General features: G+C 45.1%; 1 protein-coding gene across 1 annotated transcript in view; it reads left to right on the top strand.

Annotated features, from left to right (window-relative positions):
* Positions 1 to 12257, top strand: part of PIP5K1C (phosphatidylinositol-4-phosphate 5-kinase type 1 gamma) — a 476610-nt gene that overhangs the window by 453434 nt on the left and 10919 nt on the right. Inside the window, exon 18 of the mRNA XM_082248247.1 lies at positions 4086 to 4169. Coding sequence (XP_082104373.1) covers positions 4086 to 4169 — 84 coding nt within the window. The remainder of the gene's footprint in view (positions 1 to 4085; positions 4170 to 12257) is intronic.

A 12257-nucleotide genomic window follows, 5' to 3' on the forward strand; every position in this document is an offset into this window, starting at 1 on the left:
AATGGGGGATAGTACACATTTCTGCGCTGTCATCGTAAACGGATGCACCACCAGCTCCAGCATAGTACCCCATTCTGCCTACTTCCCAGCCACCTGCAGTTGGCCTATAGTGCCTTGAAGGATATGTAGTGTCCCTGCCCATGCTTATGAGATTTTATGTCTGTGGTCATGTGTGCCCTGCCACTGACAGCATGTTCAAGCTACGAAATTTTTCTCATGCTGTTGGACTGTAAGGATGGTCTTCTGGAAAAAATAATGGTGACTGGATAGCTGCCACTGTGGTGTAGCACTGACCATAAAGGTCACGCACCTGAAGATGGAGCCTGACGTGGAGAGGAAGGCAATCTCTGCAGATGCAAGGTCTGTGCATACTTGGTTGCAGGCTGGATCGTGCCGCAGGGCAGCAGGTACTTGGCAGGCTGGTGGGTGGCAGACAGCAGGTACGTGGCTAGTCACAGGCAGCAGATGCTTAGCAGGCTGGCAGGTCATAGGCAGCAGATGCTTAGCAGGCTGACAGGTCACAGGCATTTGGCAGGCTGGCAGGTAGCAGACAGCAAATATAAGGATGGCTGGACACAGAGCAGGGTCAGGCAAGCCGGGTCGGTAACTAGCAGGGATGTAAGGAACAGAGCAGTAGGCAGAAGAGTAGTCAGGTTCAGACTGGAGTTGGCAATGGCAAACAGGTAGACCGGAATCAAGCAGAGACGTGGTCAAAGAGCAATCCAGGGGTCGGTTCAGGCAGAGTACAAGCGCGGTCAGACAGATCAGAATGGCAACACAGTTTAAACACCAGGAACAGGTAGCAAGGTGGCAGAACGCTGTAGACCAGCACCTCTGTGCAGCGGAGGTGTTTATATAGCCCACTTGGCACCACTTTAGCGCCGGCGCGCACGCGGGTTCGCGAGTAATGCGAACGGGAATTCTCTGTTTATGGGTTTGGCTAAGAGGTATTCTCCATCTGTGGATTTGGCTAATAGAAATTCTCTGTCTGTACATAACTATGTGCCTGGGCTTATTCTTTCTTCCCTGACAATAAGTTTTCAAAAGGGGTTGATTTTATAAGCTGGTATTGGGAGCAGCTGCAAAGCCAGCAGATTTGGCAAGCTGCCATTAAAATGTTGGGCTTATGGGAGATTTGTGTTACTAGAGGCTGCAAGGGGTGTCACTAGAGGGCTGAAGATGTGGACAGCACTGAGCAACGAAGAGGAGTGAAGGCTCCTTGCTTCTGACTTGGGGTAATGCCCCCACTGAACTTTGTGGTGCAGAGTAATGTGTCTCCCCATGCATGTAGTACCCAAATTGCAGGTCCTATTACTATGGCTGATATGCTGCATCCAGGGGTTGCAGACCACAACAGGGCTGTCAACAGCAGATACAGTAAAAAAGACCCCTATCAGAATACTTTGTGGACTGGCCCTGCAGTTAACAGTGGCCTGTACCTGCCAGCCATGCTTCCAAGTAGATTAGGATGGTTGCTCTCACCAGTCTGCTGCAAGCTGCCCCTGCCCGTGAACACAATCCCCTCTCACCCTTCTCTTCTCTCCAATCCATTGCATCCACGGATTGTCTGGCACCTTATCATTCACCCCTGCTTCATCAATGGAGCCCACTTGGCTGGTAGAATAGTACTGCCTTTTGGTGCTCCTTTGCCTGATGTCCCCTCCCTCAATGGTCCTGGCACTATCTTTCTGGTTTCCCGTATCTGAAATGAGCAATATTGCAATATTATATGATATCAACAAAAACAAAAAGGATGCTCTCAAGGGCTTTAAGGTAGCGAAAAAGATAAAACTAATACAAAGAATATATATGGAAAAATGTTTTTATTGGTACAAAAATATATTAAAATTTCAACATGACTGAATAAAAACATGAGTTCTAGTATGCATAACCTCAACAACAAAAGATGTCCCTGTTATACTGGCAGAAACCAAATGTATGTAGAGATTTTCTAACTTATCTGTAAAATAGAGGACATCTAGAAAATACATCATATTAGAACTTTTTCATGAAAGAAAAATGTCTAACATTTTATAGAGACTGTATCATATGTTCTAATTTGATGTATTTTCTAAATGTCCTTATCCCCCTGAGAAAGATTTGGACTGTTGTAGTAGAAATGCGCCAGGGTCCTTTTTGGCAGCAATTTAAGTTGGAAAATCTCTACAGGAATTTGATTTCTGCCAGTATAACAGGGACATCTTTTGTTGTTGAGGTTATGCATACCAGAGCTCATGTTTTTATTTAGTCATGTTGAAATTTTAATATATTTATGTACGAATAAAACCCTTTTTCTATACATATTCTTTGTATTAGTTTGATCGTTTTCACTGCCTTAAAGCCCTTGGGAGCATCCATTTTGTTTTTGTTTCTGTCAAAAGTTTTAGGGCGAGCAGCATTTTCTTCACCCATGTTGGTGGGTATCGTTCATGTTGTTTATTATATGATATCAACCTCTTGCAGCAAGTTAGAGAACATGTGATGAAATAATTCTGCCAACTCCTCACTATCAGTCTGTGGGACTATAGAAAGGTTAGCAGGAGAGTAGAAGGAGGAAGATGAAGAGGGTAAATTAGCAGAAGTTGCAGACAACTGGCTGCTCTGTGTCAGGAAGGAGGAATAAGTGGAAGGCTTCTTCAGCCTCTCAACGACCTCCTCTGTGTGAGGCCCGACTACCGCTTTGTCCTGCAGAAGCTGCTTGCCTTGTATTACCTCAGCGTGCAGAACATCTGCCTCTCTGTTTAGGCCTGTCTGACATTTCTATAATGGGGATTGTCTAACAGTAATGGCAGCTATGTCATTAAGGGAAAGGTGGTACTTTGCTGCACATGTCAGGAGCGGCCTGTTGCAAACAAAGGTCAGCTTTGTCTGTGTCAGTAACAGGTGTATGGTACAATATGAAGGCACCATACTCCCAACAGCCCAGTGTTAGAAGTAGGAAGTGGCCTCAGCTCCTCCTAAGCCGCGCCCCCAGGGCAAAATGCATCAGGGGGGTAACTGAGGAGGAGCTGAGGCTGAGCCAATTTCCTACTAACCTACACTGGGTTATCAAGAGTGCAGCACCTTCACATTGTACAGAAAGTGCTAATTTTGGATGAGCGTTTTAGATGTCAGCGCCCATCTTATTAATGGATCACCGAAGGGATTATATCCAGCACTTAGAGTGAAGCTCCAAGCTATCAGTACAGGTCGCAGTGAGTAAAACGTATATGCTGCGGTCCCTGAAGTGAAATAAAAAATGAACACTAAACCCTATTAAACCTAGCAGAAAATAAAATGATAAATGTAAATGTGAAGTAAAAGAAAAACAAATACTGGGGGGGGGGAGAAAATATGTAGCCCATCACCCTGCAATCCAGTGCTGTACTGTATAGCAGTAGACTCTGCTGATACACACAGGTTGTCAATTCTCCATAAAATACCCCTACACACAAATGACTACTGGATAGGCACCCTTTTATTATGAGGGGTGTGGAACATAGACATGGCCCCATAATTAGCCCTTCTAAACCAGCTGACCTAAATTCAAAGGCCATGCAGTGTATTATGGTTACAAAGAATTCGGCCAGGCAAATTGCTGTATTAGTTTATTTAGACCGCAGACCTTAAAAATGCTGGGTTCACCTCAAACCCATGGTAGTGCCAAACCTGGAAATCCTCTCTACTGACTAACTACAAAATAATTTGTCTAATGTTTCCTGTAATGTCAGCAAAATGGTGATCCCTCACTTACTTAAATGTATTGGTGTAAAATTGTATGATATTACCTGAGATTGGGTAAACCATTTTGTATTTTTTTAAATGTTGCCATTGGTGAACTAATTTTATATTTGTACACAAGTCTAAAGTTTATTTTATATCTTTCTTGATGTTTCCGCATTTAGTGCAGTAATACAACTTTACATTACTGTTGTTGCAAACAGAATTAGTTGTGCTTTAGAAGTTTTACAGCCATGGTAGGGCAGACGTTTACAGTATAAATCACAAATGTGCTGTTTAATAATTATTTTTTACTCTTTTATTTCCTCTTTTTTTTTTCCTTATTTCCTTGCTGCTTCCACTTTTATCTGGCTTACCTTGCTTAGCCACCAGATGACCAGAGCTGGGTTTATTCTCCTCTCCACTTCAACCCACAGATCCAGCCCATCTCCGATGAGGAAATTGACACAGTAAGTTACTTAAGCAATGGCGGTTGTACTATGTCTTGATTTTATAACTAGTTCATCTATTCTATAGTTACATTTGTATTTAAAAAGTATCTTGAACATTATAACTTAAAGAATGTAATTCCCCTCTATAAATCTCAGAGGTTATTTTGCTGTCTTGAATTTCAATATACAGTGTTGTATAAATGGTATTCATTTACATTTTGGGAGTATTTATTTAAATGGGATTTTTTGTGATAGGCCAAAGTAGCACACAATTGTGAAGTGGAAGGAAAATGATAAATAGTTTTCAAAATATTTTACAAATAAATATCTGAAAGTGCATTTATATTCAGCCCCCCCGAGTCAATACTTTGTAGAACCACTTTTACTGCAATTACAGCTGCAAGTCTTTTTGGGTATGTCTAGAGAGTGACATTTTTGCCCATTCTTCTTTACAAAATAGCTCAAGCTCTGTCAGATTGGATGGAGAGTGTCTGCAAACAGGCAAGTCTTTTTCAAGTCTCGGCACAGATTCTCAATTGGATTTAGGTCTGGACTTTGACTGGGCCATTCTAACACATGAATATGCTTTGATCTAAGCCATTCCATTGTAGCTGTAGCTGTATGTTTAGGGTCGTTGTCCTGCTGGAAGGTGAACCTCCGCCCCAGTCCCAAGTCTTTTGCAGACTCCAACAGGTTTTCTTCTAAGATTGCCTTGTATTTGGCTCCATCCATCTTCCCATCAACTCTAACCAGCTTCCCTGTCCCTGCTGAAGAAAATAATCCCCACAACATAATGCTGCCACCACCATGTTTTCACGGTGGGGATGGTGTGTTCAGGGTGATGTGCAGAGCTAGTTTTCCGCCACACATAGTGTTTTGCTTTTAGGCTAAAAAGATCAATTTTGGTCTCATCTGACCAGAGCACCTTCTTCCACATGTTTTCTGGTCCCCCACATGCAGCGATCAGCAAGGTGTCCACGAGCGGTCCTTGCAGGGTCCGCCGCGGCAGCGCAGTCACCGGCAGCATCCACTGATTCACCTCCCCCCTCCACTGCCCGCTGGTTGGTAGCACCGCCGGGCAGGCATCCTATCAACCAATCAAGTGCTCGCTGCTTGTGTTGCCCCGCCCCCAGGCCCTGACCATCAGAGGAGGAGGAGCTTCCTCCTGTAACCTGCCCGCGCCTGCCAGTGTTTGTGTGCAGCTTTCCCCAGGCTCCAGCTTCCTTGTTGTCGTGAGTGGTGTCTGTCAGTCTATCTGTGTTATATTCCTAAGCTCCACGCTACTAACAAGCAGATCATAACGGATCTATGGGGGCCCCTGCTGGCCTGCTCTAAAGGGGAATCTATGGCATAGATCCCTCTTTAGAGCAGGGTCTCCATAGATCCTCCTATAGGGTAGGGTCCCCATAGATCCCCTTTTAGAGCAGGGTACCTCATTGATCCCACTTTAGAGCAGGCCAGGGTCCCCAAAGATCCCCCCTTTAGAGCAGGGTCCTTATAGATCCCCCTTCAGAGCAGTGTCTCCATAGATCCCCATTTAGAGAAGGGTCCCCCATAGAATCTATGGGGACCCTTCTCTAAGAGGGGGATTCATGGCCTGCTCTAAAGGGGATCTATGGGGGAAATGAGACCCTGGCCTGCTCTAAAGGGGGGATCTATGGGGGCTCCTGCTCTAAAGGGGGATCTATGGGGACACTTCTCTAAAAGGGGATCGATAGGGACCCTGGCCTGCTTTAACCACTTGCCGACTGTTTAGAGCAATCCTACTGCGGCAGTGCGGCTCCTCTGGGTCCAGCGATGTAGACTTATGTCGCTGGACTCCTAGTGGTCTCGGCTGTGCTCACCCCGCTGGAGGCTCACTCCCGCTGTGTTTAGACACAACGGGAGTCGGGCCGGAGGAGTAGAGGCGGCGATCGCACAGCGATAAAGCACAGCGCCTCCATCCCTAATTTCATAAAATATTTGGGACTTTAAATGAGATACAAGCACGTCATGCTATTGGTCTCCATCCCTGTATATTAAAAAACTGAGGTCAAATCAGACTGCATCCACCAAAAACGCACGAAAATCGCACAGTGGGACTTTAAATGAGGCACCAGCCTGTAGGTACAGCGCCTCCATCCCTGGTTACATGAACAATATAGGCTATTTGGGATTTTAAGTGAGACACCAGCAGGTAATGCCCAGCGTCTCCATCCCTGTATCAGAAAAACTGAAAATTGAAGGGATTAAAAGAGGTGCATTAAAGCAAGAGGTGCATTAAAGCTGTCATTCCAAGGAGCGGGAGGGGACGTCCCCCCCCCCTCCCGCCGCCTTCCGATGCTCGCCCCGGTCTCCCGTCCCACCGGGAGACCCAGGAATCCTACCTTCACCGCCGCTGTCTGACCGGGTCTCTATTTCTTTGAATTCAGCGCCGCCGAGTACCCGGAAATGATGTCATGACATGACATCACTTCCGGGTACTGGCGGCGCCAAATTAAAAAAACTTACAGCATTCAAAACAGCCAAACTTAGCAAACTGAATGCTTTTAAGTGCAGAGGTGGGGTTTGGGGTATTTTAGACCCCCAGATCCCTCCACAAGAGTATCTGTAAACATTAAAAAAAATAAATAAATTTAATGTCCGAAAATATCGGCCGATACCGATATCCGATGAACAATATATTGGTATCGGCTGTAAAAAAAAGATATCGGTCGATCAATAATTAAAATTACACACAGGTGGACTCTATTTACTAATTAGGTGACTTCTGAAGGCAATTGGTTCCACTAGATTTTAGTTAGGGGTATCAGAGCAAAGGGGACTGAATACAAATGCACCCCATAATTTTGAAAAACATTTATCATTTTCCTTTCACTTCACAATTATGTGCTACTATGTGTTGGTCTATTGCATAAAATCCCAATGAAGTACATTTACATTTTTGGTTGTAACATGACAAAATGTGGAAAATTTCAATGAGTACAATGAATACTTTTTCAAGGCACTGTATACTTCTTGCTGTGGGTAATATGCAGCAGGAATAAAGTACAGGCTCCTAGACGTGGCTGCACAAACCTACAACAAGCTAAAAAAACTGCAGATATTGGCCAATTCTAGACCAACCTGACAGGCTCCAACGCCGTACCCAGAAGCTTTCGAGTTCTGCAGGTGTGTGCAGGTACTTCAAGGTAACTACATTTTATGTTCATCCCAATCCATTACACAACACCTGGAGCCTACCATTAAAGTGATTGTAAAGTCTTGTTTTTTGTTTTCTTTTGTAAAAAATTAACATGTTATACTCACCTGCCCTGTGCAGTGGTTTTGCACAGAGCCTGGATCCTCCTCTTCATTGCTCCTGGCCCCTCCCTCCTGTTGAGTGCCCCCACAGCAAACAGCTTGCTGTGGGGGCACCCGAGCTGAGCCACAGCTCCGTGTGTCCATTCAGAAATGGAGCCCCACCCGGCCCCGCCCTCTTTATCTCCTCATTGGCTGACTGACTTTGATTGACACCAGCAGGGGCCAATGGCACGGCGTTGCTGTCTCAGCCAATTAGGAGAGGGAATCCTGGGCAGCCGAGACATTTCTGCAACATTGCTGGATCTCAATGGACCTCAGGTAGGCATTAGGGGGGTAAGGAGTGCTGCTGCACACAAGAATGCATTAGGATAAAAAATATTTCTGACTTTACAATCACTATAAGGTGATCAAGTTGTTACTGGGATAAATGGGATGAGACAACATTTTTAGTAGTACATTGGGGGTTTTTTGTTTTGCTTGTTTTTGTATACAAAAAAAAAAAAAAAAAAAAATTGGGTGCATTATGAGTTCCCATGCTGATCATTTTACCCCACAAATATACAAAGATAATTGCACTGTGGACCAATGACTTGCCATCAAGCCATGGTCAACCCCACATTTCCCATGTTCTTTTATCAAGAGCTATATTCCATAAACCACATATTTAACCTCCTTGGCGGTCTGATTATGTCAGTATTTTTGAATGTTACATAGTTAGTGAGGCTGAAAAAAGACACAAGTCCATCCAGTTCAACCTATGATGTGTGTGTGTGTTTGCTTTTAACCGTACATTGTATACCCCTGTATGTTGTGGTCTTTAAGGTGTCCATCCAATAGTTTTTTGAAACTATCAATGCTCCCCGCTGATACGACTGCTTGCGGAAGAGAATTCCACATCCTTACCGCTTTTACAGTGAAGAACCCCTTACGCACTTTAAGGTTAAACCGCCTTTCCTCAAGTTTTAGTGAGTGGCCACGTGTCTTATTGTATCTCCTTTCTCTGAATAGTTTGTTCCTTATGCTAGGGTCGCCAGTACAGTATTTGTACATTGATATCATATCCCCCCTCAATCGTCTCTTCTCCAGAGAGAATAGGTTCAGTGCTTGTAGTCTTTCCTCATAGCTGATGTCCTCCATTCCCCTAATTATTTTTGTTGCCCTTCTCTGGACTTTCTCCAGTTCCAGCACATCCTTCCTGAGGACCGGTGCCCAGAACTGGACAGCATACTCCAGATGTGGCCGGACCAGAGTCTTGTAGAGTGGGAGAATAATCTCTTTATTTCTGGAGTGAATCCCCTTTTTTATACAACCCAGTATTCTGTTGGCTTTGCTTGCAGCGGCTTGGCATTGCATGCCACTTCCAAGCCTGTTGTCTACCAGTACCCCCAGGTCCCTTTCCATCCTAGACTCACCCAGAGGTTCCCCCCCTAGTGAGTAGCTTGCTTTCTGGTTTCTGGCCCCCAAGTGCATTACTTTACATTTTTCTACATTAAATCTCATCTGCCATGTAGTTGCCCACCCCGTTATTTTGTTCAGGTCTGCTTGCAAGATTTCCACATCCTGCATAGAAGATATTGGCATGCCTAATTTAGTATCATCTGCAAATACTGAGATTGTACTAGATATCCCCTCCTCTAGATCATTTATGAATAAATTAAACAGGATTGGTCCCAGGACAGAACCCTGGGGGACCCCACTTTCCACACCCGCCCAATCAGAGTACTCCCCATTAATCACCACCCTTTGCAACCTCCCCTGGAGCCAGTTCTCTATCCAGGTACTCACCTTATGGTCCATACCTATCCTCCTTAGTTTGTACAGTAAGCGTTTGTGGGGAACGGTGTCAAAGGCCTTTGCAAAGTCCAGATACACCACATCCACAGGCTTACCTATTACCTTTAAGTGGCAGCTCACTTCATCGTAGAAGGTTAATAGATTGGTTTGGCATGAACGATTTTTCATGAATCCATGCTGATTACTACTTATAATACCGTTTTCATTACTAAAGTCTTGTATGTGGTCCCTTATCATCCCCTCCAAAATTTTGCAGACTACTGATGTTAGGCTGACCGGCCTATAGTTACCCGGGATATATCTCGGCCCCTTTTTAAATATTGGTACCACGTTGGCTTTTTTCCAATCAGCTGGCACCATACCTGTCTGTAAACTATCCTTTAGCGGTACATTGTTTTGCAAGGAAATCTGTTGTTCTTATATTGTAGGCCTGTAATTCTTAGGAAAAAACTGTAAAAGTAAATAAAAATGAACAATAAATTACTAATAATTTCATTATTAAATTAATGAAAATAAAAGGAATAAAACAGTAAAAGTGCAGGCAGGGAAATAGACAAAGCATTAGGGAGAACATTTTTTTTAATTTCCCCGCCCGATTCCACCCCCCCTGTTTCGCGGCGCTCGCAGTGAAGGGAAGACGGATGCCGGCATCGACGGGAGGACATCAGGGGATCATAGGGACAAGGTAAGTTTCACTACAAGGTAACCCTGAGTGTGGCTCGGGGGTTACCGCTTTTAGTACTGAAAATTAACCCTGAGCCACACTCGGGATTACCGCCAGGGAGGTATCTGGTCATGTATTAAGTAGTGGTGCTACCTTTGAAAAATGGCCCATATGTACTTTGTGCATACGCCACAAACATGTTGTAAAGACACTGCTAAAAATTGTGAGTTTTAAAAAAAAGACAATGAGTTAACAAGAAAACCCAAAACAGCTGTTTAAATTTACTCCATTAAAAGATAAGTTTAGGAATAGCAAAAATGAAAAACCATACTCACCTAGATGGCTGCAGCACCAATCCCAGCTGCAGCTGTCCCTCGCTGGCTCTACCCCAAGAACCAAGCGATCAAACACAGCTGATCACTCAGTTGTCCCCCTCTGGTCTGAGCAGAGAGTGATGGCTGTCAGTTACCTGCTCTCTGAGTGGAGAATGAACTACACCCCTGTGACTTATAACAAAAAGTAAAATTGGTCTGGCTATACTTTTCCTTTAAAGTGATATTAACCATTTAAGCCCCGGAGGATTTGGCTGCTCAAAGACCAGGCCCTATTTTGCGATTCGGCACTGCGTGACTTTAACGGACAATTGCGCGGTCGTGCGATGCTGTACCCAAATTAAATTGACGTCCTTTTTTTCCCATGAGCAGAGCTTTCTTTTGGTGGTACAGTGGGGATCGAAAGTTTGGGCACCCCAGGTAAAAATTTGTATTAATATGCATAAAGAAGCCAATGAAAGATGGAAAAATCTCCAAAAGGCATCAAATTACAGATTAGACATTCTTATAATATGTCAACAAAAACTGGATTTTTGACATACCGTAAAATCCTTTTCTCTTAAGTTCATTGACGGACGCAGTTCTCTCTGATTCATATCAGTAGGGTTATACTGCCCCCTACAGGAGTAGGACACTAGGCAGGAAAAAGTTCTCGCTACGCCTATGGGCAGTCCCGGAGGGTACACCCTCTCTCTTCCTGCATAGGATGTCAGTTTTGTATCAAAGCAGTGTCAGAAAGTAACACCAACCCAAAATAGGGGGGCGGGTACTGTGTCTGTCAATGAACTTAAGAGAAAAGGATTTTACGGTAAGTCAAAAATCCAGTTTTCTCTATCGTTCATTGACGGACGCAGTTCTCTCTGATTCATATCAGTAGGGATGTCCCAAAGCAGTGCCATAAAATGAGGGGTGGGAACAGCAGAAAAGAACAAGTCCCCAAGGCCAAACACAGCCAACCAGGCAACATAGGACTCATCAGAACAAAAGATGAGGCCCACCTGAAAACAAACAGCAAACACCCTCAAGGAAGTCCAAAAGCCCAACAAACAGTAGCCAGCAACAACACTTGCGGCCGAAAAGAGGCATCTGCAGATGCCAGCACATCCACCTCATAAAACATAGCAAAGGTGTGAACAAACGACCAGGTAATCATCTTATAACCTGAAGCACAGATGCCTGTAGGGCAAAAAGCCCAGGAAGCACTAGGCGCCCAAGTAGAAAGCGCCGAAACAGGGAAAGGTAGGACCTGACCCATAAATGAAGTAGCCTGCACCACCGACTGTCCGATTCACCTGGAAACAGTCGCAGCAGACACAGGCAGCCCTGTCCTTGGGCCATCCGTGAGCACAGAGAGCGAACCTGACTACCGGAAGACTCAGTAGTGGCCAAGTACCCCTCGAGTGCCCGAACTCCATCCAGAGTATGCAGCTCACATTCCGTAGGATGAGGGGGCTCAGGACACAGGATGGCAACACAATGGCCCTGTGCAAGTGAACACTAGAAACCACCTTCAGAGGGAAGGACGGATCCGGACGAAGTACCACCTGGCCCCATGAACCGACAGATAGGGAGAATGACAGGACAATGTTGCCAGTGCCGACACCCCGTGTGCAGAGTGACAGCAACCAAGGCCACCTTCTGCATTAAGGTAAGCAGGGGATACCCACGATACTCACAAAGGAGGGTCTGGAAGAACCGACTGCACCAACCAAGGTCCCCAGTTGGCGACAGAGGTCACACCGGAAGAACCAAGTGTCGCACCGCCTGGAAAAAGTTACGCACCAGGGAACAGGCGGCCAACGGCCTGTGGAATGAAAATTGTCAAAGCCGACAGTACTCAAGGCCAACGTTTGATCAATCCCCCCCGTTGAAGGAAACCAAGATCCGGCCACTGAGCAAGAGCGAGGGGGAGTCCAAGAAGACTTACACCACGCAATACGCGACTTTCTCATATGATGAAAAAAAATCATCATAAAAGATGCTTCCCATGCTTTACGTAGGGTGGGAATCACCGAAGCAGACAACCCCCGTCCT

This window comes from Pelophylax lessonae (assembly GCF_965119305.1).
Source record: "Pelophylax lessonae genome assembly, chromosome: 1".
Taxonomy (NCBI): domain Eukaryota; kingdom Metazoa; phylum Chordata; class Amphibia; order Anura; family Ranidae; genus Pelophylax; species Pelophylax lessonae.